General features: G+C 48.3%; 3 protein-coding genes across 5 annotated transcripts; 1 reads left to right on the plus strand and 2 right to left on the minus strand.

Moving 5' to 3' along the window:
• Positions 1–25: 25 nt before the first annotated feature.
• odr4 (odr-4 GPCR localization factor homolog) lies at positions 26–4,650 on the plus strand. Of its 3 annotated transcripts, none has more exons than XM_084706807.1 (14): positions 26–113; positions 583–714; positions 870–1,025; positions 1,304–1,399; positions 1,644–1,750; positions 2,023–2,059; positions 2,165–2,305; positions 2,407–2,517; positions 2,598–2,654; positions 2,752–2,880; positions 3,068–3,155; positions 3,515–3,700; positions 4,243–4,368; positions 4,473–4,650. In XM_084706807.1, exons 2-14 carry the CDS (start codon positions 616–618, stop codon positions 4,538–4,540), a joined length of 1,401 nt encoding a protein of 466 aa, XP_084562933.1. In that variant the 5' UTR covers positions 26–113; positions 583–615; the 3' UTR covers positions 4,541–4,650. The 3 variants fall into 3 exon arrangements, with proteins under 3 accessions (XP_084562933.1, XP_084562934.1, XP_084562932.1); XM_084706808.1 differs by having other exon boundaries at positions 38–113; positions 540–714; XM_084706806.1 differs by having other exon boundaries at positions 97–113; positions 606–714.
• A 1,167-nt stretch (positions 4,651–5,817) lies between these two features.
• Positions 5,818–7,296, minus strand: pdca (phosducin a). The gene is made up of 4 exons (XM_084707683.1): positions 7,259–7,296; positions 7,134–7,189; positions 6,660–6,799; positions 5,818–6,342 (listed from the first exon to the last, which is right to left on the minus strand). Exons 1-4 carry the CDS (start codon positions 7,294–7,296, stop codon positions 5,818–5,820), a joined length of 759 nt encoding a protein of 252 aa, XP_084563809.1.
• Positions 7,297–15,584: 8,288 nt separating this feature from the next.
• Positions 15,585–22,384, minus strand: ptgs2a (prostaglandin-endoperoxide synthase 2a). Its single transcript, XM_084707154.1, has 10 exons — positions 22,247–22,384; positions 21,764–21,880; positions 20,000–20,143; positions 19,724–19,867; positions 19,134–19,315; positions 18,926–19,009; positions 18,455–18,701; positions 17,832–18,118; positions 17,554–17,701; positions 15,585–17,070 (listed from the first exon to the last, which is right to left on the minus strand). The coding sequence occupies exons 1-10, from the start codon at positions 22,305–22,307 to the stop codon at positions 16,661–16,663; spliced, it is 1,824 nt and encodes a 607-aa protein (XP_084563280.1). The 5' UTR covers positions 22,308–22,384; the 3' UTR covers positions 15,585–16,660.
• Between the last annotated feature and the right edge of the window lie 3,594 nt (positions 22,385–25,978).

The raw sequence follows: 25,978 nt of genomic DNA on the forward strand, positions 1-25,978 counted from the left end.
TCATCGCTGATCTCGTTTGTAATATCGCGAAGTCTTGCGCAGGTGACACAGCCTAGACGACGTAAGCCTAGACGACGTAATCAAAATCGAAGTGCTACTCACCAATCCAGCAGGTACAACAACCCTTACTGGGACTTGAAACGTATTTGTCAATGGTTTCAACGCGTGTTAAGTTGTAAATATTTGCTTTTGTTGAAAACGCTGTGTCTACGGCTAGCCATCCCTTATCCGATAGCCCGTTAGCCAACTGTCGGTAAAGTTTTCTGTATTGGTTGATGTGTCAGTTGTGGCTGGCTAGCTCCCAGAAACAGCTGCACCACTCAAGTATATTGCATGCATGTGGAACAGCGGTTACTGTTAAAATCAGTGCTTTGTGAAATGGCAGGGTTTTAAAACGCCAATAGTTATCCATCAGACTACTTATTTTTTACCCTGAAACTTTATATATGTGATTGAGACGCTTAACGTATGTTACCTCTGCGGTGCAGTAACTTATCTTCTCGTGGCCCACTGTATTGTACCGTCTCTCCCTGTCACAGGTGTGCTAATGTTCCCTTCCCGTTACTGTTCCTGTGATTGAAGGTTTTCCCCCTGTGTGGGTGCAGGCAGCTGAAGATGGGGCGTAGCTACATTGTGGAGGAGATTGTGCAAAAGTACCTGTTCAACCTCACAGCTGCAGGAGCGACCAGCGTGACCGGACTGCTGATCGGACAGGTAACAACAACGTGTGTGTGTGTCCAATCAGTCAGTCTCAGCTACCAGAGCACCACCGCTAGTCCATCTATCAGAATCTGGCTGTTGGACGAGTGAGCTGTCTTTATGCCTACACACCTGAGCGTCACTCAGGCCTGGTCCCTGTGTGCCGACAGAGCGCCCCCCAGAGGGACTACGTGGTACTGGCAGCCCGGACCCCTCCCAGGGACCAGACCGGAGAGGGGCGGGGCCAAGCGTCCAGCGCCACAGCAGCTGGAACGTCATTGGACCATGAGACGGATGTGGACTGGGTGTCAGAGCACGCTCGTCAGGTGAGGATGGGATGATGTCATACAGGCATACTGGGATGATGTCATACTGGCATACTGGGATGATGTCATACTGGGATGATAGGCGCGTTCGACTTCATGCAGCACCGACAGTCGGCTGCAGCCGGCTGCCGTGAAGCTGAGAATGCCATTGGCTGCTTCAAGTCAGCCGGGCTGCAGGCGGCTGCAGGCGACACCGGCGCTGCATGAAGTCGAATGCACCTGATGTCAGGAGGATGTGTGTGACCTCAGAGCTGGAGGTAACCAGGAAGTGTGTCCAGGTCTCCAGGATGTTGCCGGGGGGCCTCTCTGTAGTGGGAGTGTTCCTCCTCACCCCCCCTGAGGTGGTTAAGGAGGCGCAGAACACGCTCAGACGGGTAAACACACACACACACACACATACAGGCAAATACACACACACACACACACACATACACATACAGGCAAATACACACACACACACACACACACACATACACATACAGGCAAATACACACACACACACACACACACACACACATACACATACAGGCAAATACACACACACACACACACACACACATACACATACAGGCAAATACACATGTTCAACTGTGCACGTGTGTCTGTCCATGTGTGTAGCTGGTGTTTGCGGTGGACAAGCTCATCTCTCGCTGTCGTCTGTGGAGCCTGTCAGAGGATGATGTCACTGACAGAGTCACACTTCACATCTGCTCCACAACTAGGAAGTATCCTTCAGTGCTGCACTCTGATTGGCCAAAGCGAGGTAGGCACTGGGGGGCAACAATCAATGGGATGTAGAGTGGAAGAAATGACTAATATAATAATCAAACTGAATGTTATTTGTAGTGCATGTTTCACTGAAGAGGCTCAGAGTGCTACAGGTTTCTAAACCCCCAGAGAGCATGTGCAGAACGTGTCTGCTTCCTCCAGGCTCAGGGGTCATGGGTCAGGGGTCAGTCACGACACTAGGGGAGATTCTTTAACACTTTAACTCCAGAATGGTCTGTAGAACGTTTGATGTAGGAGACCCAAAGGTCAGTTCAACCTCTCATATCTCCTTTTTTTCTCCTACCCTTTCAACCTCCTCCTCTTCTCCTCTGACTGACCCTGAGCACACTGGCTGTGATTGGTTGTTGCAGAGCTCAGCCAAGCCTGCTGATTGGAAGCCCCAGGCAGGCGTGTGTCTGTCGTGGCCCGTGGTGACGTGTTGTGTGGATCTGGACCTGCTGTTTCCCCTGGCGACCACACACTCTCCTGAGGACGTGGAGCGCTGCATGAAGGTCTGAGGAACACACACACGTTCATACACAAGCACAAACACACACTCGCATCCACAACCTGTGTGTGTGTGTGTGTGTGTGTGTGTGTGTGTGTGTGTCAGGCAGGGCTCCAGACCTGGGCTCAGCAGATAGAGCGAGGTGTGTGTCTGCTGAACGGCAGACTGATGTCTGATGACTCGGAGCTGGGAGGAGGAGGAGGAGGAGGAGGGCAGGTCAGTACCGCAACCTCACCTCAGCTCATACTTATCTGCTTTGGATATGTAATATGTAAATGTGTGTGTGTGTGTTGTAGAAGAAGAACATGAAGGCCGTCCAGCAGATCTTCAGAGCCCAGATCTTGGTCAAAACGGTACTACATTCTTGTTACCATGGTTACATGACACCGTATTTAAGTGACATTTACCTTTGGTTCATACTTGTGTGTGTGTGTGTGTGTGTGTGAGCAGGCGGCCCCTCCTCCAGAGCCAGGCCCAGCCCAGGTGGAGGCGTGTGGGGGCGTGGCCAGGCTGGGGGGCGTGGTCAGCTGCAGAGCCTACCTCCACAGCAACAAACCCAGGGCCAGGCAGGCTGCACAGGTACACACACACACACACACACACACCCCTGCACAGGTACACACACACACACACCCCTGCACAGGTACACACACACACCCCTGCACAGGTACACACACACACACACCCCTGCACAGGTACACACACACACACACACACACCCCTGCACAGGTACACACACACACACACCTCTGTGTGTCCCTGCCAGGTTATAAAGAGAGACGTCATCGCCACGGTGACCACCAGGGTGGAGATGCTGCTGGAGGACCACCTGATGAGCGAGGGGGGCGACCGAGGTAACGTATGAACAGGATACTGAGATACAGAGTAGAGAGGGGGGCGACCGAGGTAACGTATGAACAGGATACTGAGATACAGAGTAGAGAGGGGGGCGATCGAGGTAACGTATGAACAGGATACTGAGATACAGAGTAGAGAGGGGGGCGACCGAGGTAACGTACGAACAGGATACTGAGATACAGAGTAGAGAGGGGGGCGACCGAGGTAACCTAGTGTGTCTGGCAGGACTGGGAGCTGTAGTGTGTCATCCTGACCTGTAGAGGGCAGTGTTGACTGCTCTGTCACCTAACATGAACACCTAGCTAACACTGTTTGTGTTCCCCACACACACACACACACACACACACTCCCCCAGGGTTAGCTGGAGACCAGCAGCAACTTCCTGTCAGGGTGTTTGCTGCGGCGCCGTGCGGAGGTGTGTGTGTGTGCGACTACATGTTCGCCGACGAGGGATTGGCTGACGTGAGCGAGCGAATCAGAGAGATGCTGGACTGGGACACGCCCCCGGAGGACTTGGAGGTCACACAGGAAGTCAGATCAGGTCGGTCACCGTGACAATCGCCTGTGTGTGTGCGTGGGTATACGTGTTTGAGTGTGCTTTTGTTAGGCTGTATGGCTGTGTGATCGCATCTGTGTGTGTGTGTGTGACATCATAAAAGCTCCAGTATGGAGTAGCTGTAGGAAGTACAGAATGAAGACATGAAGACATGAAGACATGAAGACATGAAGACATGAAGACATGTGTACCAAAGCCGCAGGCTCCACCCTCCATGACTCACACACACACACACTAGCCCAGCTGGCATTTAATCAGTTCAATCAGTGTCACAGGAATGTCAACATTGTATGTAGAAATGAATCACACTCACAGACACTCACACAGCTGATCCACATACACATTCCCTGAAAGATTGCATCCATTTTCATTCACCCATGTCTAATAAGTACATTATTTCTTATTGGTCAGATTAGATGTAACTGGGTCACTGATTGGTCAGTTAAGACAGGACGTTCATGCTGTTGGTGGCGCTCAGGTAGATGAATCATAAAGTTACTTCCTTTAAGTGTGTGTGTGTTCTTCAGAGCCCTGCTCTATGAGCCCAGAGGAAGCAGATCTTCACAATGTCATGACCCAGACGACCTCCATGACCCCACAGGCCCCGCCCCCTGACCACCCCCAGAAAGAGAGTTCCTTACAGTACTACGCTGGTATGTGCTCACCGCTGTGTGTGTGTCAGTGTGTTATCTGGTTCACATCGGTTCATACCTCCTCACCTGACTCACCTCCTGTCTCGCACACCTGTTTTGTCTAGGTATTGCCATGGCAACGGCTGTCGCCCTCCTCGCCACGGTAACATCACTGCTGTATCTCAGTGACTAATGGCATGTGGACACACAGTAACTGTTCTACCTTCAGAGTGTGTTGATATCCTTCCAGTACTTGTTTGTTGATCGAATAAAAGTTGACAATTGTCTTTCTGTAAGCAACAAGACTTTTATTTTCATTTTGATTAATTCTTAATAAACAGACTTAAATAAACGACAAACTACTGCGTTCAGGCTGGGTGGTTTACTGGTGCGAACAGGTCAGAGGTCGAGGTGAGGGGGGATGAGAGGAGGGGGGAGGAGAGGTGGGAGGGGAGGGGAGGGGGGGGGAGGAGAGGAGGGGGGAGGAGAGGGGAGTGACTGAAGCTGTCTGGTCCTGTGTGTGGCCGTGGTCACAACACTGGCTGTACTATCTGTGTGTGTTACTACTCAGCGTGCGTGTGTGTGTGTTACTACTCAGCGTGCGTGTGTGTGTGTTACTACTCAGCGTGCGTGCGTGTGTGCTACTACTCAGCGTGCGTGTGTGTGTGTTACTACTCAGCGTGCGTGCGTGTGTGTGTGCTACTACTCAGCGTGCATGTGTGTGTGTTACTAATCAGCGTGCGTGTGTGTGTGTTACTACTCAGCGTGCGTGCGTGTGTGCTACTACTCAGCGTGTGTGTGTGTTACTACTCAGCGTGCGTGAGTGTGTTTAAGTGACTGCGTAGCATTTGTGTGCATACTATCTGTGTGCTCTTGCGCCTGTGACTACTCGGTGTGTGTGTGGCTGCACTCGGTGTGTGTGTGGCTGCACTCGGTGTGTGTGTGGCTGCACTCGGTGTGTGTGTGGCTGCACTTGGTGTGTGTGTGGCTGCACTCGGTGTGTGTGTGGCTGCACTTGGTGTGTGTGTGGCTGCACTCGGTGTGTGTGTGGCTGCACTCGGTGTGTGTGTGGCTGCACTTGGTGTGTGTGTGGCTGCACTCGGTGTGTGTGTGGCTGCACTCGGTGTGTGTGTGGCTGCACTTGGTATGTGTGTGGCTGCACTTGGTGTGTGTGTGGCTGCACTTGGTGTGTGTGTGGCTGCACTCGGTGTGTGTGGCTGCACTCGGTGTGTGTGTGGCTGCACTCGGTGTGTGTGGCTGCACTCGGTGTGTGTGTGTGGCTGCACTCGGTGTGTGTGTGGCTGCACTCTGTGTGTGTGTGGCTGCACTTGGTGTGTGTGTGGCTGCACTCGGTGTGTGTGGCTGCACTTGGTGTGTGTGTGTGGCTGCACTCGGTGTGTGTGGCTGCACTCGGTGTGTGTGTGTGGCTGCACTCGGTGTGTGTGTGGCTGCACTCGGTGTGTGTGTGTCCTACTCGACCTGGGCCCCGCCCCCCTCCTCCTCCTCGTCGGGGCAGGTGAGCTCCTTGTCGGGCAGCAGGCCGTACTCGTTCAGGAAGGCCTCCACGTCCGTGGCGAAGAACTCCTCGTTCAGGTGCTTCGTCACCGCCACGAAGTTGCCTAGCAACTCGCCGGCTTTGTACACCAGCAGGGTGGGCAGCACGTCTTCAGGGAAACGCTCGCCGGCGCCTGTGGCAACAGCCGTGATGCGACAGAACTTGACGCTGGGGTACTCTGTGGCCAGGCAGTCCAGGCAGGAGTTGAGCTCCTCGCAGCCTGGGACGCCGTGGGCGTAGATCTGGACGATGACCAGGGTGAGGCGGTGCTCCTTCTCAATCACCTCCAGGAAGGCGTCGCCGCTCTCCAGCTCGTGGACCGTGTCGAACTTGGGCCCGAAGCTGAGGCGCTCGTGCATGTCCTGCATGCACTGCTTCCTGTAGCGCCGCAGGCAGTGCTCATCCTCCTCCTGGATCAACTCATACTCCTGAGCACTCATCTGGGGGGGGGGGGGAGGGGGGGGGGAGGAGGGGGGGAGGGAGGAGAGGAGGAGGAGGGGTAGGGGAGGAAGGGGGGAGGGGAGAGGGGGGGGGAGGAGGGGGGAGGGGAGAGGGGGGGGGGAGGAGGGGGGGAGGGAGGAGAGGAGGAGGAGGGGGGGAGAGGAGAGGAGAGGAGAGGAGGAGGGGGAAGAGAGGAGGGGAGGGGGGAGGAGGAGGAGGGGGGTTAGAGAAGAGGAGATGGAGAGATTGAAGATGCGGCATAGTGCTGTGCTAACTCGTGTGTTTGGCGTGTTGTGGTTGAGATGCGGTCCAGTACCTTGCGGTTGAGTTTGTCCTTGAGCTCGTCAGTCTGGGGGCTGGACATCTGCCTGAGCAGCTCTCTCTTACTGGGGGGCAGCGTCTGGTCCACACTGTCCAGCTTGAACCTGCGCCAGTCGTTTATCACTCCCTTAGGGCCTGCAATCACACACGCAGAAAGACACACAGCATAAACAGCATTAAAACATCATTAACTGTATTCTTATACACACACACAGACACAGACACACAGACACAGACACACAGACACAGACAGACACACAGACACACAGACACAGACAGACACACAGACACAGACACACAGACACACAGACACAGACAGACACACAGACACACAGACACACAGACACAGACAGACACACAGACACAGACACACAGACAGACACACAGACAGACACACAGACACACAGACACAGACAGACACACAGACACAGACACACAGACACAGACAGACACACAGACACAGCCATACCTGTCTTCACTCCAGACGCCTCCTGCTCCTGAGTGGGGCTGTCGGACATCTTGGACCTTCAAGAACAGAAACGAGGTCAGGACCCAAACCCAGTCCACTGCGTGCGTCGTGGTGAACTAATGTACCTCGAGGAACGTCTCAGAGAGTTCCTCAAATCTTCCATAGTCGTCTAAATATCATGTATACAGGCCAGATGACACTGCCCAAAGACGCAGCTGCTTCAACAGTGGCTGTGTTGGGTTTGTTTGGTGTGAAATCCCTGTTTGTATTTGTTTGTTAAAAAGTTATTTTACCAAACTTTTTAAACCCAGCAGTCCACAGTAGAATGTTAGAAATGTTGGATGTTGTTGGATGTTGTTGGATGTTGTTAGAACTGGCCTTAATATTCACTTGTAATAACTAGTTGTCCCCTCCCCCTGACACTAATGCTGCTGCACACTCAGGTGACCTACATGGATGACTGCATAGGAACTGCGTCTCCAAAGGCCCTTTCCTACGATTGGCTGTGTGTTTGTGTTTGACAATATCATGTCAGTGCTGTGTGTGTGTGTGTGCTGAATGTGTGTGTTTGGTGATGAAGCCTGTCTCAGAACCAACCACATCAGTCATATAAACCTCTTTAATCCTGTTACACCCCTCCCCCCGCTCTCTCTCTCTTTCTGTGTCTCTCTGTCTACCTCTCTCTACCTCTCTCTCTCTGTACCTCTCTTTTTCTACCTCGCTCTGTCAATTTTGTTGTCCTGTCCTCTCAGCCCTGTACATCAGCCTAATCTGACTGAGTGTGTGTGTGTGTGTGCACAGATGGCAGTATAGACGGTACTGAGTAGCTTTCTAGTAACACGTCCCAGAATCTAAAGTACCTTTTCCACCTGCCCTGTCGCTCACTTAGCGTCTCTGTGTTTCTCCACTGTTCTTCAATGCAGCCAAATTTTATGATTGTTGCACCATGTATGGTGGCTAAGATGTGGTTACTTTGGGGCTCAGAGCATGTAGGTAAGGAAATATACCGGATTGTATAGGTCACGTGCACTATTAGCCCAAAACACAGTGTCTATTAAGGTGCTGATTTGATCTGGGTCAGTTGAACATAACACGAAGGAAGATGTAAGAGACTGATCTTACCTGTGAAGCTGTTTGTCTGGAGAACGTCTGTCCCTGGTGGGTCTGCTTCTGGTCTGTCTGTTAGTGGTCTGTGTTTGTGGTCAGCCTGTCTGTCTTTGTGACTGCCTGTTTGTCTGACTGTTTCTGGTCTATGCTGTCAAGTTTGTCCGTCTGTCCGGCGGCTTGGTGAGGGGAAGTGACCCCCTGAGGGAGGGGAGGATGTGAGAACAGAAGGCTCTAATCTTCATCATCGTCATCATTATTACTCCTAGACTCGTCATATTGTGACGTCCAATCATAATCCATAATAGGATTAGCAGTCAGCCAACTAGCTCCCAGACATTTCTCATGAGTCTCTCTCAAGACCTCCTCTGGAAGTGTGGGAGTTTATTAATTAACACTTAGCACAGAATCTTCTAGATTCTACCTTCATGTTTTCTAAGTGTTTTTTTCTTCTCTGTCCCTTACCTCACCTTTCCTCCAACCCTCACCCTCCCCTCAGCCTCCTCCCAGCCTCCCCTCACCCTCCCCTCAGCCTCCCCTCACCCTCCCCTCAGCCTCCTCCCAGCCTCCCCTCACCCTCTCCTCAGCCTCCTCCCAGCCTCCCCTCACCCTCCCCTCAGCCTCCTCCCAGCCTCCCCTCACCCTCCCCTCAGCCTCCTCCCAGCCTCCCCTCACCCTACCCTCACCCTCCCCTCACCCTCCCTCACCCTCCCCCCAGCCTCCCCTCACCCTCCCCTCAGCCTCCCCCCAGCCTCCCCTCACCCTCCCCTCAGCCTCTCTCCCATCTGTCTCTCCCTTCCTGCCTCACCACCTAACCGGTTTGAGCTGCACTTATTAAACCATTATTCTTGCGTAATAGAAGAAAGTCTGTGGATTCCAGTAGAAACACGCAGGTGGTAAAGGAAGCTCACTCTGTTTTCATGACTCAGCTTATCTCCTCTCATGCCTCAACATCTTCACACAGAGAGAGAGTGGAGGGGGGAGGGAGAGAGAGAGATGTTTGGTAATGGTGTTACTAAAGAGAGATCTTCTCTGCACAGTGGAAACAGGAAATGATGACCTCATGGTCCAGTCCCCCCAGGCATCATACAAAGACCAGGTATGTTCCAGCTTTCAACACAGGGCCCCCAGGAGTCTGCTTGATTTATAACTTGAGAAGTAGACTCCCTTATTTACTTCCCCCCTCCCTCCTCTTCTCATCCCTCTCTCCTTCACCCCCCCTCTTCCTCTCGTCCCCCTCTAACTTCTCCCGCATACCTCTTACCCTCCTCCCTGCCTCCTTCCATACCCTGCCCTGTCAGGGCAGAGTTGGGCCACTAGAAGGCGCTCCCGGCTGGCACATGAGTGCAGGCCTCATCGTTAATATTTAGTGGGTTTGAAACTTACTGGCCCCAATACCTTTTTTCCTGGCCCCCCCTCCAAACGTTGTAATTTATCATTGTTGCAACAAAACCAGACTATGTTATTCTGTTAACATGTTTAACCATTTACAACACATCCTGGAGATTAGAAAACTACAATCTGACAACCATTCGTCACTCACTACTCAACTCTTGATTGGCCAACGGTGCCCCCCACCAGCTGCAGTTATTTATGCATTTAGCAGATAGCGAAACATGCAGGAGGTTAAGTTCTACAATGCCATTTTTTCTTCAATCCATGCTTTGCAGTGGCCCGATCGGGACAGTGAGTTGCTAGTTTAACTGGCCCAACGTTACTTTTTACTGGACCTGAGCCATCGGGCCATCGGGCCATCGGGCCATCGGGCCATCGGGCCATCGGGCCATCGGGCCATCGGGCCATCGGGCCATGGTTATTGTGGAGCCCTGAGGACTACTCTGAACATGCTCTGTGTGTCTTCGTAGGAAGAGCACAAGCTCCTTGTTGAGAAAAGCAATTGTACTGTTAACTTTTTCTATTTAAGATTCTTACGTTTATTAGATTAGATTAGATTCAACTTTATTGTCATTACACAAGTACAGGTACAAGGCAACAAAATGTAGTTTAGGTCTAACCAGAAGTGCAGTAGCAGTAAGTGCAGGATATACAGTGTAGTGCAATAAAGTATGGACAGAAGCTATCCTAGAAAAGTGTCAAAGTGCAGTGGAAAGTGATTGCATATTACAGTTAGAGGTACGGTGCAAAATGCAAATGTAAACAGTTGGTACTGTAAATAACAGTCGTCAGTGCAAAGGAGCATAATCCAGTTATGGTAATGTGGTGCAAGATTCATAAGTAAACAGTTGTTACTGTAATAAACAGACAGTAGTACAATAACAAAGTGAAGACAGATGTGAGGTAGAAGAGGAGAGAGCATCTTCCTGACGCAGTAAATTCATTGCCATTCCTACATGGCTAATAAGGTTGATTCTGATTCTGCTTCAGACCAGACCACACTTAACCACACCACACAAGACCAGACCACACTAAGCCAGATCAGACCAGATTACCTGATTACTTAGAACCACAAGAACTGTTCTGGTCTGGGTTGGCTGAGATCTCTTCAAGCCCCTTGTCATACCTCTGGTTGGGCCAAACCCAGCTCCAAGTCTCTGTGGTTCCTGGTAAGAGATGGCGATCTCAGTTACTAGAAAGCAGAGCTCCAGGGTTGGGTGGTGGGAGGGGTTCTGTCTGGGCCAGAGACATGTTGCATCAGGAGCAGCAATGATCACACACACACACACACACAGAAAACACTAATACAAGGCTGTCACAGGTTGTCGAGACCTGGCAAAGCTTCTGAGAATGGCATGGTTTCTCTTGGGACAGGACATGATGAACAGGAACAGAAGGAATTAAATGGCTTTTCTGGGAGTGTGTGAATTTCTCAACAACGTCAACAAAGAATCTTCTAGACTTTTGTCTGGGTGTATAACCTTAATTTGTGACATCACCGTCCAGGAATGCATCACAGAGGAAATAAATGCAGATTTCATCTAGGAACAAGTGACATTCCTTCTTGAAGTGAATTTGTATTTATTTGTATAAAGGGTTAGCTTACATTTCAGTTTATTTATTACCCCCTTCATCATTAACGTCTTTAACTGTGAACAAACAGAAACGGAACGGAAACAAACAGGAAATTACATCATACGTATTGTGATCCTCTTTACCACCAGGATCATTGGCTGTTTATCAATCCACGTTTTTTCCGTTCTTGTATTCTTCGTTTGACGTCATCTTACATTGCCCAAGTATGGTTCCAATCCAAAGAACACAAGTCGCCAAAAATACCCGGAAGTGTTCTTGATCCGCCCCTTTTATCAAGGATGCAGGATGGTAACTTGGTCAGCAAGAACACATCTGATTTCCCAGAAGTCATTGCAAGAACACATGCATCTGAAAACGTTCTCCGGCCTCGCTATACCACTCTTGCAAGACGCTTGGCTCGCTTCTTATGAACGCAAGTACGTTCTTAACGTTCAAGTACGTTCTTAACATTCAAGTACGTTCTTAACGTTCTTCACATCAATACACAGCCGTTGTGTCTTCAGACTGTGTCAGGGGAGGGAGGAAGGTTTATGTCATCTGCACATCAACAGTGTACTTGGCTATCTACAGTCACTTCTTATTCATTCAGCGTTTATCCAAACCGATGTAGAAATAAAGAATGTAGAAAGTACAGCAGAAGATCAAGGATCAGAAGTTCATAGTTGTGACAGTGTTTCAGAGTCAGAGAACACATAGTTTTTACTAGATAGTGCAGACTGACCACGTCATGGAAACAAGTCAAGTGTAACAATATCAGACAGAGGATGAGTGATAGCGCACACACACACAGGTACACACATTAGTTCACCAGGTGCCTCCCAGGTGTGTGACAGGTTTTCAGCTACCTGTCCCTCCCTAACTGAGTTCAGTCACAGCATGCTGTCACCAGCTCTGTCACCTGTGCTGTCACCTGTTGAGGTCATCCAGTTTTGATTTTGTGTGTGTGTGTGGTTTCAACATGCAGTTGTGTTTATCTTTCTTTCTCAGTCTCTCTCTCACACACGTTTCTCCGTGTGTACTTGGTTACCTGGGGGAATGTTATGGTAATAAACTGTCCTCTGATTGGCTCCCACATGGGGCCTGTATTGTCAGGACTGCAGGAAGTCAGATAGGGAGATAAGCTAAGACTGACGTCGGCCACACACCTACACTCACGTAAACACAGGGAACACACTCATATACACACACTCATATACACACACTCATACACACACTCATGTACACACACTCACTCCTCTCTCTTCCTCCCTCTCTCCTCCCTCTCTCCTCCTCCCTCTCTCCTCCTCCCTCTCTCTTTCTCTCTCTCTTCCTCCCTCTCTCCTCCCTCTCTCTTCCTCTCTCCTCCCTCCCTCTTCCTCCCTCTCTCTTCCTCCCTCTCTCCTCCTCTCCTCCTGTATTGTAATGTGTTTTTACTTCACATTCCAGTGAATGTTTATCTTCCTTTTCTCTCTGTAATACCAGTTCCACAGTTGGGTTAGCTTTCCCAGAGGAGCTGTAACAGCACCACAGTAACACACGACTGCATCCCTCTTTCATCCCCACGATCCTCAGTGTCAAAAAGGATTGCTGGCGAATGCTCTGCATGTCTATAGTGTCTTTTTGTATTAATATGATGTGAGTTCTATTACCAGCATGCCACTAAAACAGGTAATGGCTACTTTTAACTTACATTTAGTCATTAAGCAGACACTCTTATCCAGAGCGACTTACAGTAAGTACAGGGACATTCCCCCTAAGGCAAGTAGGGTGAAGTGCCTTGCCCAAAGACACAACTTCAGAAGTATATGTCAAAGCCCATACTTCTTTACTTCAACTTAAGTTACCACCCACCACACACACACCCTGACCACCCCCAAACTTTTTTGAAAGGTTGAAAAAACAAATCTAATAGGTATTTAAAAAGGTTTTGAAAGGTAGAAAAAAAAATATTTGTTATGTTTTTTGTGTTGTGAAATAAAAAAGGTACAAACAAACTTGGAAATAATTTTTTTGAAAGGTTGAAAAAAATATTTTCAAAAAAGTTTATAAAGAGAGATATATTCTGGATGAGAAGGGAGTCAGTGATGTCGACATGACTGCTGATGGAGACAATGCCCATGAGGGAGATGTTCCAAATTGTCTGTGTCAAAAAGGATTCCTGGCGAATGCGCAGGAATGTATATAGTGTCTTTTTGTAATTATGTATTAATATGATGAGAGGTCCAGTTACCAGCGTTACACTAAAACAGGTAGTAGTTATGGCTACACTTCTTTAATTTAACTTCAGTGAAAAAAATCTGAACTCAGAACTTCAACTTTTACCAGTCTTTTTAGACATGAGTATCTGTAGTTGTACTTGAGTGACGTATGTGTGTACTTTTATTATCTCTGACCACCCTCTCACACTTGCACACACCCTTATACCATGGTCTGGGTGAATACTCGATTCTGATTGGCTGCAGGGGTGTCCATTATCGGCTGATAACGGACACCTGCATCATTGCAGCAAAACTGTCTTTTCACCGTTCTAAATTATTCCGCTGGCAACATAGTAGGCCTATATGAGCCTGTACAAAGTGTCTGAAATAAGTAACCATAACAACAGTGACGGAGTCAAAGCCTCCATTTACAACTATGAAAGACTTTAACAAGAAGGTAACTTGTGATTTACAACAATGAGTGACTTCAATTTTTATTTTAACCTATTTGAAAATGTTACCTTTCTGAATGTACTGTGTCAGTCTTACTGTAGCCAGACAGTATACGGCCGATACTTTCGTGAAAATCTTTATATTGATTTTGGGACAGTGACATGGTTGGCTAGCAAATCTCCTTGTCAAACATACTGTAAAATTATATATACTGTTTGTCAACCATACACAATGTTATTGCCTTTGAATCCTGCTAGCATAACGTTAGCTTTTGGGATAATATCTCAACCAAAAGAAAGCCGGTGTTAGTTCTATGTAACCTGACGTTGTCATACTCATAATTCTAGTCATTAATTCATAATTATAGAATATGAGTCTGATAACTCTCCGTTGGGCTGTGACTACGGGGCGTGTTTCAACCGAACTCGTAAAACAAATGCCTCTTCGCTCAAGGATAGACCTACAACCAATCAGACAGAGCAACGTAATATGTTGTTTGTTGAAAACGAATTCAACCCAAGGGCTCTTTCGTGACGTTGTTGATTACATTACTGTTGATCATCTGTCCATCATCGTATAAAGCCCGCACTGGCAATTTTATTGGTCCGCCCAGATCCTGGTTTTATGTAGTTGTTCCCGATACGAGACCCTCCAGACCCAACTTCCCGACCAAATTTTTTTATGGGCGGGGCTAAGTTGGGCTGGCAGCAAGGCTAAGTTCTATGAGCTGAGAGGACTAAAAATATCAGAGTTGGTTAACGTTCGAAAAACGTTAGATTTCTATTGCAAAACGCCTTAAAACACAAATTAATCTTTGTTTAAGAACAATTATACCCATAATGCTTTGCGGGCGTGCCGATGGTATAAGCGGGATAATGCCCTTCGAGGTGTCCAATTTCATCTGATAATGGGCGATGCGGAAGCAACCGTCCTGTTCACGCCTCCGCATTGTCTATTGTTGGACACCTCATCAGGCATTATCCCTTACTTATCACCCACTCACACATACAAGCACACCCTTTCCGCCCACACACACACACACACACACACACACACACACCTAGCAGGCGTCACCAGAGTGTGTTTCCACATCTCTGCCTGGCACCAGGCTGACTCGGGAAAGACCGAAACCTCCCTTCTCCTCCCCCTCACCTCCCCTCCTCCCTCTTCCCCTCCTCCTCTCTCCTCCCCTCCCCCTCACCTCCCCTCCTCCCCTCTCATCCTCCTTACTTCCCCTCCCCTCTCCTCCTCCTTCCCTTTCCCCCTCCTCCCCTCTACTCCCCCTCACTTCACCTTGGAAACTGCACGAGGCAGCTCCGATCTAAGACGGATTCGAGAGACCGCAGATAGAATGCTAGTCTGGTTTGTTATATGTTTTAGGTCTATTACTTTTATCACTTGTATTCATTATTTTTGTTGATTTTATGTAAAGCACCTTGAGCTGCAATTCCTGTATGAAATGTGCTATATAAATAAAGTTTTACTTACTTACTTACCTCCCCTCCTCCCCTCCCCTCCCCTCTCCTCCCCCTCACCTCCCTCCTCTCCTCTCCCTTGCCCTCCCTTTTTCCAGGAAAGTTTGATGTCAGACATTAACTATCTGCCAGTAACCAACGTTTCTCTACAGCCACATTAATCTCTCCCTCTGAAGACACATGCAAAAACACAGTAAAGTAGAGCAGACTTCACTTTGGTTCAGCCACACCAAATAAGTCAATCAAAACAATTTCAGTATGACTATTTAATATTTATTAGAGCATGTAAACATTCATCTTTGGAGGTATGCTTCCACTGCAGAAAGCTCTTTGCCTGAGAATGCATTGACACAAATGATCAGGTGATGGCAGAGAGCTATCTAACATCCAGTCTAAAAACCTACAGGCCTACCAGAACCAGAACCAGAATCAGAATCAGGTTTTATCGCCATGTAAGTTTACACAAACACAGAATTTACTGTGGCAAGGAGCAAACAATAAACATATACTGATTAAAAATGAATTAAAAAAATAACATAAATAACAATTCTAATATTTTAAGTCTAATACTCAAATGCTAAACAATATGTAAGTGTCCAGCTCTACATGTAAGGTGTTAAGATTCAATCATTACACGAGTTAGAGCCCCTGGCCCAGGCTAAGCCACACAGTGTTGGGACTTCATAAATAAAAACAGTGACAACATTCAGGTAACACTTGTTAGAAGATGAAAGCATCTTTAGACAGACAGACCCGCTGAGAGTCAAGATTCTGCTTTTAGTAAGAAATGATCATATTAACTTGTTTGTTAGGTTGAGGTTTAATCGAAAGCGACTACTGTCTTGATCTGCAGTCACCTCCTCTACCACTGAGCTACACCCAACCCCATACTGGTCCAGGAAAGAGTAGTGGGTCTTTTCAGACGACCACCGTCAACAGAGAGATCTCTCTCTTTCTCTCTCTCTGTCTCTCACTCATTCCCTCTCTCTCTTTCTCTCTGTCTCTCACTCATTCTCTCTCTCTCTCTGTATCTCTCACACACACTCTCTTACTCTAACTCACTCTCTCTTATTTGTCAAGTTTTAACAGTTCAATAAACAATAGCTGGATAACTGTTATATTACAAAACAACTAATAAATCATCACAATAAATAAATTAAATAATAAATTAAAACTAAATTAGAAACACTGGTCAGTTGTTATTTGCTTGTAAGAGGTTAAGTTAGCTATCTCTGTTCAGTTATGACCAATTAATTCCACTTATCATCAGTTGTAAATGGTCTCCTTGGTTACAGACACAACCTGTGTGTAACTACTTCCTGCCTGGTCACAGTTCTGAGCTGGGATCCTTCATGGCCAGTGTGGGGGTGATGCTGACCCCCTGGGTCCTGCCGGCATCCAGGGGGGACGCCTCAGCCTGTCTCAACCTCTCAGGCACCCGGAAGGACACCCGTGGGCAAGGACCCTTGATGTTCCCACACACCAGCTTCTCCAAGGAGGCCGAGTTCACGAGGGAGAAGCCAACATGGCCGCCGAAGGTGCTGGGCTTCCAGTACTCGGGCGAGCAGATGGGATTACCCATGAGGCCTTTTAGGGAGAAGGGGGCGCCCATCTCCACGATGGTCTCCCCAAACACCGCCCCGGGGCGTGGCCTCTCCACCAGCAGGCCGGGGTAGAGCTCCACCCCCTCCACGTCGCCATAGAGATCCTCCAGCTCGGACGCCAGCTCGCTGTCACCTAAGGCAACCGCAAGGAAAGGTTAGGAGTGAAAATGCAGGTTTATACATTTACATCTCCTCTGGAAAACACACACGTGTCCATGCAGGTGTTGTGGTTCCCCCACCAGCTGTGAGTCATTATACCAGAACACACACACGCAAAAACACTGTTCAAAGTTTTTGTCCATAAACTGTGTGTGTGTATGTGTGTTGTGTCTATCCATGTATGTGAATTGGGTTTAGGATTACAGGTGAACACTCTAATTAAAGAATTACTGTCAGAAAACCCCTCCCTCTGTCCCTCCTTCCCTCCGCCCCACCCTCTCCGTAGTTACTCAGATATGGGTTATATCTGCCAGCTAGCGAGATGTGTAGCATGCTACTGAACAGAACTGATGTTCTGTTGTGTCACTATCAGGTTAACCATTGTGTGTGTGTGTCAGGTTAATGTTAAGTGATAATAAGAACAGGTGTAGTATGATCCTGTGCGAGGGGGTCTTACCGGTGAGGTCAGTGAAGGAGGAGTAGGGCCGCATGTTGAAGCGCCTCCTGTAGGCGTTGAGGGACTGGTACCTCATCTCTCTGCCGTGCTCCAGAGCCTTGCTGGCCACGCCCACCATGCTGGGAGGAACATTACGCCCTCCTGACACCTGGGAGCCAATCACAATCCCCCGTTAGCATCAAACCCAGATTGATAAACAAATCATCATCCTTAATACCCAGGACTACACTACACGTCCTCCACCAGGACTACACTTCCCATCCTGCCCCTGTGCGTACCCGTCCTGCCACCTGGTTGGTGAAGGCCTCCACCAGGCCGGTGATGCCATGCAGGGGCACCAATGTGGTGTTGAACACAAACTGCTGGTAGGAGTAGGTCTGCTCCTGGATCCTGAAGTCCACAGGCATCAGAGGGTGCCAGTGGTACAGGGTGTTGAACTCTGCAGAAATCCGGTTCTGGTACTGGAACCTCTGGGTGAACAGCAGCTCCGGGTCGAACCTCAGCTGGAAGTTATACCCACTTAGCTGCTGGACATAGTCCTCTATCACGATCTTAATGGTCTGGCCTGGAGAGGGGGAGGAGAGGGGAGGGGAGGACAGGGGGGAGGAGGAGGGGAGGAGAGGGGAGGGGAGGAGAGGGGAGGGGAGGAGAGAGGGGAGGAGGAGGGGAGGAGAGGGGAGGGGAGGGGAGGAGAGAGGGGAGGAGGAGGGGAGGAGAGGAGAGGAGATAGGGGAGGAGAAGGGGAGGAGAGGAGAGGGGAAAGGTTGGGAGGAGAGGAGAGGGAATAAATATTCTCGTTAGAACTGACAGAGACGGGTCAACATCCAAACATGGTTCTCCCCGTTGCCGTTGGCAACACACATCCCGACCTATGGGCTTCACACACGGAGCAGCGACTGACCAGTCAGGATGAGTCTGGAGGTCTGGAAGAGCCTCTCGTCGTCCCAGTCTGGATGCTCCGCCCTCATGATGTCACACACACGGTTGTGTTCCCTCAGCCACAGCGTGGCGTACATCATCAGGCCAGGAACCAATCCGAACACCTCGTGGCCGACAGCGAATTGGTGCTCTTCTGGCACGTGGGGGGGGTACTGCATGTACACGCCCACATCTCTCACTGTAGGGGGGTACACCTCTCCCTCCAGCACCTGGACACACACACACTTATGGGTAAGAGGTGTGTGTGTGTTTGTGTGCATGTGTATGTATGAAACGTGTGTGTGAGTGTGTGGTGCATGTGTGTGTGTGTATGTCTCTGTGTGTGTGGTGCATGTGTGTGTGTGTGTGTGTCTCTGTGTGTGTGGTGCGTGAGTGTGTGTGTCTCTGTGTGTGTGGTGTGTGTGTGAGTGTGTGTGTGTGTGTAGCAGCTCACCTGGTATATCAGCTTGCCATCCTTGAACAGTCTGAGTTTGTGCTGTCTCTCCAGAGTGTCTCCATAAATGTGATGCAGATCCACCTAAAACACACACACACGCGCAGAAATTAGTGCAAAATAAATCATAAACAAATGCACAAAAAAAGGTACATGAACAAACACAGGAGTGTGTGTGTGTGTGTGTGTGTGTGGCGGAGGGCCTCACCCCGTGCCCCCCAGCCTTGGTGAAGCCCGGCCCCTTCTTGAAGTCCGTCTTGAAGAACTGATGAGTGAAATGTTGGGCAAAGAACGCGAACATGAGGTTGGAGCCCTGAGGGTCTGGAGTGAACTTCCTCCTGAGCAGAACACGTTCCACCACGTCTTTAGTGTCCGGGAGAACCTTCCTCCCTATGGGAACCAAGAACCAGGGTGAGATGAGCGGAAACATTCCTGCCGAGGTCAGGAGGGCTATCACATTCGCTCAGGGTGTTGCCGGGGTTGTAACTAGGGTCCTTTAACTCAGTCACAACAACAACTAGATGTTCTAAGAACCGGTTTAGCTACGGCTTTGAAAAGCTGTTCCTTTGACGCATAAATATGTGGTAATAAAAGGTGAGAGTGTTTCTTAGAGCTGAAACACTTCTGTCGCTGGTCTCAGGCTTGGGAGAACTCTCAGAGCTCAAAACATGAGAACAAAACAGAACCGTTCCATCAGATTGAGTTTCTTTGTAGAAGGAATGATGGATAGATTGCTGGAGGGATAGAGGAGTGATGGAGGTGTGGAGGGGTAGGTGGATGAAGGTGCAGGGGGCTCACCTGCAGTGCCCATGGGTGTGGGGCAGTCGTGAGGCACAGGAGGCAGGGTGCGGGTGTAGTAGCTCAGATTAGAGTACGACTCCCAGCTCAGGTAACCATAGTCTGCGTTATAGGTGGGGGGGCTATCCACCAGGTGAGAGCGAGCTGGAGGAGGAGAGGACAGTCAGTACCAGTGTTGAGGATGAGCAGCAGCATGAGTCAGGAACAGACATGGTTGGTGCTGGCGGAGCAGACGATGGAGCAGTGTTCAGGAGGAAGCCACCTCCAGGTACTCACAGGTCAAGACGTAGCTCATGATGGCGTTACGGATAAAGGAGACCCTGTTGATGAAGTCCCAGACAGGCCTGTAGTGAGTGAGGATGTGGTGCATGGTGTTGGGACTGGGCTTCAGCAGGGTCCTCACCCAGGTCAGGAGCTCAGCTGGGGAGACACACCAGAGACAGGACAGTCACTACAGCTGGAGAGACCAGCACACCAGAGACAGGACAGTCACTACAGCTGGAGAGACCAGCACACCAGAGACAGGACAGTCACTACAGCTGGAGAGACCAGCACACCAGAGACAGGACAGTCACTACAGCTGGAGAGACCAGCACACCAGAGACAGGACATTCACTACAGCTGGAGAGACCAGCACACCAGAGACAGGACATTCACTACAGCTGGAGAGACCAGCACACCAGAGACAGGACATTCACTACAGCTGGAGAGACCAGCACACCAGAGACAGGACATTCACTACAGCTGGAGAGACCAGCACACCAGAGACAGGACAGTCACTACAGCTGGGGAGACATACCAGAGACAGGACAGTCACTACAGCTGGAGAGACCAGCACACCAGAGACAGGACAGTCACTACAGCTGGAGAGACCAGCACACCAAAGACAGGACAGTCACTACAGCTGGAGAGACCAGCACACCAGAGACAGGACAGTCACTACAGCTGGGGAGACATACCAGAGACAGGACAGTCACTACAGCTGGAGAGACCAGCACACCAGAGACAGGACATTCACTACAGCTGGAGAGACCAGCACACCAGAGACAGGACATTCACTACAGCTGGAGAGACCAGCACACCAGAGACATGACAGTCACTACAGCTGGGGAGACATACCAGAGACAGGACAGTCACTACAGCTGGAGAGACCAGCACACCAGAGACAGGACAGTCACTACAGCTGGAGAGACCAGCACACCAGAGACAGGACATTCACTACAGCTGGAGAGACCAGCACACCAGAGACATGACAGTCACTACAGCTGGAGAGACCAGCACACCAGAGACAGGACAGTCACTACAGCTGGAGAGACCAGCACACCAGAGACAGGACAGTCACTACAGCTGGAGAGACCAGCACACCAGAGACAGGACATTCACTACAGCTGGAGAGACCAGCACACCAGAGACATGACAGTCACTACAGCTGGAGAGACCAGCACACCAGAGACAGGACAGTCACTACAGCTGGAGAGACCAGCACACCAGAGACATGACAGTCACTACAGCTGGAGAGACCAGCACACCAGAGACATGACAGTCACTACAGCTGGAGAGACCAGCACACCAGAGACAGGACAGTCACTACAGCTGGAGAGACCAGCACACCAGAGACAGGACATTCACTACAGCTGGAGAGACCAGCACACCAGAGACATGACAGTCACTACAGCTGGAGAGACCAGCACACCAGAGACAGGACAGTCACTACAGCTGGAGAGACCAGCACACCAGAGACAGGACAGTCACTACAGCTGGAGAGACCAGCACACCAGAGACAGGACATTCACTACAGCTGGAGAGACCAGCACACCAGAGACAGGACATTTACTACAGCTGGAGAGACCAGCACACCAGAGACAGGACAGTCACTACAGCTGGGGTCATAATAACACTGACTTAGCAGATCGTTTTATCTATACCGAGGCACAGGGGGATTTGAACCTTTGTCTACAGTCAATGACTACCACTGAGCTATACCTGAACAGGGTTGAGACAGTTTTCGGGTAAAGACGGATGTCTGATTGGTGGACTTACGCGTTGAACAGTTGCGTCCGTAGTAGCCGGTTCTCGTGCAGTCGCATTCGTAGTCGGTGAATCCTCGCGAGGTGCAGAAGCCTCTGTTCTGGCATGGCTGGGCGCAGCACGGGTCCGCTGCAGCGCACAGGTTGGCAAGAGGTTAGATTTATAAGAACAATTCAATAAATGTAATCTATATTTGGCTACTCTACCACCCTGAATGAAAACGTTTCAGTGTCGAACGATTCAAGACAACAGAACTGTTTGGAACACAGGTGTCATTTAGAATCCAGCTGTTTACCACAGAGGGGTCTCATTCAGAAAGATTTTGCCGATGAGAGCGATCATTTAGGGTTTCAAAAAACTCCAAGACGAGATCAATTGGAGCGATAAAGTTCCAATATAGAGTTAGGTTTCTCTACGATATCACGGTGAGTAAAAGGTAAATCGCATGATGCAGTAAAAAATAGAATTGTTCGCAGATTAAGTGAATATACATACCTCCTTCACAGAAATAGAACCCTAAATTGAAGAGCAAAATAATGCACGCGACTTTTTTCATTCCCGAAATCAGGCTTTTAAATTGTGTCTCGTTGGGCGTCAGGACGCTGTCTCGTTCTCTGTCCAGATGAATCTGAATTGTTCAGCACCTTCTCCAGTTTATATAGCCTGTAGGCTGAGTGAAAGGAAAAAAGGTGTTACACACACGGGAACCGTTTGCGTAACACTTTTCTTTTATAAATTCTTCTGCATTCACTCATTGATGTTGAATGGAAATTTAGGCTACTGAACTGTTTAGTATTTTGTCACAGCGCCGATAACGGTTAGAATTCATGGAAAATCCCCTAATCCCTAAAGAATAAAGATATAGTCTTATAAGTACATTGTAGACTTGCGGCAAGTATGGAGTTTACTAATAGGTCCTAATCGGAGATCCTTTTTAGGGAAAGAGCCGAGATCGCTTGAAAATCTGCCTTTAGCCCAGTTGTAGACAATGTACTTTAATCTAGAGTTGGAACCCAGAACCTAACTCAACTGTCTTGTTAGCCTATAGCCTACGGTTGTTATCCCTATAAATAACTATGAAATCTGTAACCAGTGGACCGATAGCCCTGCATATAGTAAATATACCTATATTAACTAGTAATAGCCTTCCTAGTCTAATTGATCTGTTATCATTAAGCTATTTAGCCTACTTCAGTCAATTCTAGTACAGCTTTCTCAAAGGGTGATTTATGTCAGTCTTCATGACTCGTCTATCGCTCTTGTTGTCTAGGCTAACTAGCCTAGCTAATGGCTTAAGCCATTCATCGACAAATATTTCGCCATGGGGAGTTTTAATCAGGCATCAATTTGACAGTTTTGCTTTAATTAGGATTAATTTGTGTTTATATAGCGTATAGAAAAATGACCAAATTGACTCCACGATTAATTAAACAGCCTACCCTCAGCAATATTAATGGTCTACGTTAATAGGAGTAAGTCAAAGTCGTATCAAAGGTTCTTATTTTCTTATTGTTCAGCATGATCTAGCCCAAGACCGTAATCATAATACATATTGGGGGGGACACATCCCCCCAATATTCATATCTGGTCAAAATGTCCCCCCCAATATATTGATATAAAAATATAAATGTGCTACGTTACGACAGACAACCACACATGCTGTCCGAAGTTATCATTAAAAAAAAACAATTCGTCCCCCCCAATGTTGCCTCAATGACTACGGCCTTGATCGAGCTAGCCTATGTCCTGACGCATCATCCGAAATAAACCTCCAGAGGAAACGGACCATATCAACACACCCTGTTAAGGGTTAGATGAGCCGAATCGCCTATCCCTTATTTTAGTCAAAATATTTCTAAACCCTGAATTTCCCTCATGCATGATTATCCGTTATTTCGTAATAATTCACTGTAGCCTATCCACTTTAATCCTAGCTCCCATGCAGGGTTGCCAGGTCTGTGTGACAAAACAAGCCCAATGGCCAATCAAAACCAGCCCAAAGGCCAATAAAACCAGCCCAAAAACCAGCCCAATATCAGAACTCAAAATATGCCCCTGCCAAACCATGTACACTGCTTAAAGTCCAACAGCATTGCTTTCTGGATTAATGCAATTAATGCATAAACATATCATTAATATCTTTAAATAAAAGTATTTTTTTTATGAAATAATTTATTTATGCCCAAATCCTACCAAACTGACTCCAGAAAAACTCCCAATGGGAGAAAAAATTGAAGAAACCTTGGGAGGAGCAATTCACGTTTGGTAAGAGAGAGGAGCAGAACACAAGCTAAACATAGTCATACAATGTCAATGGGTTTTGAAACACCAAAATCCATTGTTCGGCTTTATAGACGTTGGATGGGACCTGGAAACTCGCTGTTGGCCATCATGGAGACTGGTTTCCGGTTGACGACCTGGTCCAGCGTTGGTAGACCGACGACCAGGCAGGTCCTGACAGCTCAGACCCCCCACACCACAAGGGATGTGTGGGGCGGACAGAGAGGAGAACAGGGATTAGAGAATGCCAGGAGCAGCTAACAGTTACAGTCGTAATAGAATGAGACCCCAGAGCCTGTTTAAGGATTATATATTAATTAATATTAATATATATTATAGCCTATTACTATATTAGACTTTATATGGTAGACCCCCTGAGAATAACCCTATGTTGAACTTGCACGTGTGTAGCCATTGAAGAGTTTCTCAACATCTGATATGAGATGGATGCAGCCGCAAAATGGTTTGGTGGATAATTAATTGTACGTGAGCGCCACCTCACGACCAAACATTGACCTTCTAGGCCTACCGCCACAGTGCAGGCAGCGTTGCCAGGTCCGCGGTTTTCCCGCGGAATTGGGCTACTTTTGAAGTGTTGCCGCGGGTTGATTTTTTGTCCGCTGGTTCGGGTAGACCTATTTTGCATCCAAATTACATTAATATCTTTAAATAGAAATTTATATTTTAAATTAAATAATTTATTTATGCCCAAATCCTACCAAACTGACTCCAGAGCAGCACATACACACATGGACATGGGGCACGCCCACATACACACGCACTGTGCGTGTGCACACGTGCCTAATGGTCTCAGTCTCCTGAGAAAATCTCCTGAAAACTGGTTTTAATGCTGGCAAACTAAACATTTGGTGTTACTTTGTAGATATTACAATAGATTTGGCAATGAAAGCAATGCTGTTGGACTTTAAGCAGTGTATATGGTTTGGCAGGGGCATATTTTGAGTTTTGATATTGGGCTGGTTTTTGGGCTGGTTTTATTGGCCATTGGGCTGGTTTTGTCACACAGACCTGGCAACCCTGAGTGCAGGTTACTTTCGTGTGAGCCGCTCGAGTTGGAAGCAATCATCTATTCTCGGAATGTGTTCGTCTTAAGTCGTTTTAAAGTTATTCAGACGGTATTACCTTGTTCTATCATGTCCATGCCCGTGATATAACTGGTAACTGTTGATTGGAAGAGCCAGACCGCTGGTAAGCAGTTAATTGGTTATGCTTCATGCCGCTTATTGAGACCTGCTGACCCACCAGTATACATCCATTTTAATACAGTTAAAAATCAACCGCCACTTTAACGCAGAAGATGAGATTGAGGACGAAGATGAAATGCTAATACCTTTAGTAACCTGAATGAAGGTAAACGTATTTCAAATGCTTAAACTTGTTAGCAATGCGTATATGTGAATGTATTCGTTTTCAGAGATATAAAAAAAACTTAAGAAGCTGGCTAGCTAGCGCTAACTGGTTTCCGCTCAATACAAAAGCCTAAAAGCGGCTACGAGGATTAGCTAGCTCGTTGAGGTGTTTTAAGGCCCTATTAGCAAATATGCCTTTCCTGAAGCTGTTGCTTTTGATAACTTAATATAATTTCCTTTTAATATTGTCAAATTAACAATAATATGTAAGGTTAATTCATGTCAGTTAGTCATGTTGTTAGTTCACCGTAGCTAACAGGCCGAAGGCTTCGCAGAGATGCCATGCGGTAGCCATGTGTTAAGCATGAGTGCATGCTGCGTGTGTCCAACAGTTTTGATAACGTTTGTACCTTATTTGTGAAAATGTGTTGTATTGTGCAGAGCATGCTTGGAATTTTTTTTTTATAGGGGCCTGTGCCCCAGTAGAGTTTAAATGTCTATTAACGCTTCTGACCGTGACCCCGGTGTGGCAGTTACGGTGTACAGAACAGGCCGTGACACGATACAAGACATTGTT

This window comes from Hypomesus nipponensis, chromosome 10 (assembly GCF_054491055.1).
Source record: "Hypomesus nipponensis isolate SF chromosome 10, ASM5449105v1, whole genome shotgun sequence".
In the NCBI taxonomy this organism is placed as follows: domain Eukaryota; kingdom Metazoa; phylum Chordata; class Actinopteri; order Osmeriformes; family Osmeridae; genus Hypomesus; species Hypomesus nipponensis.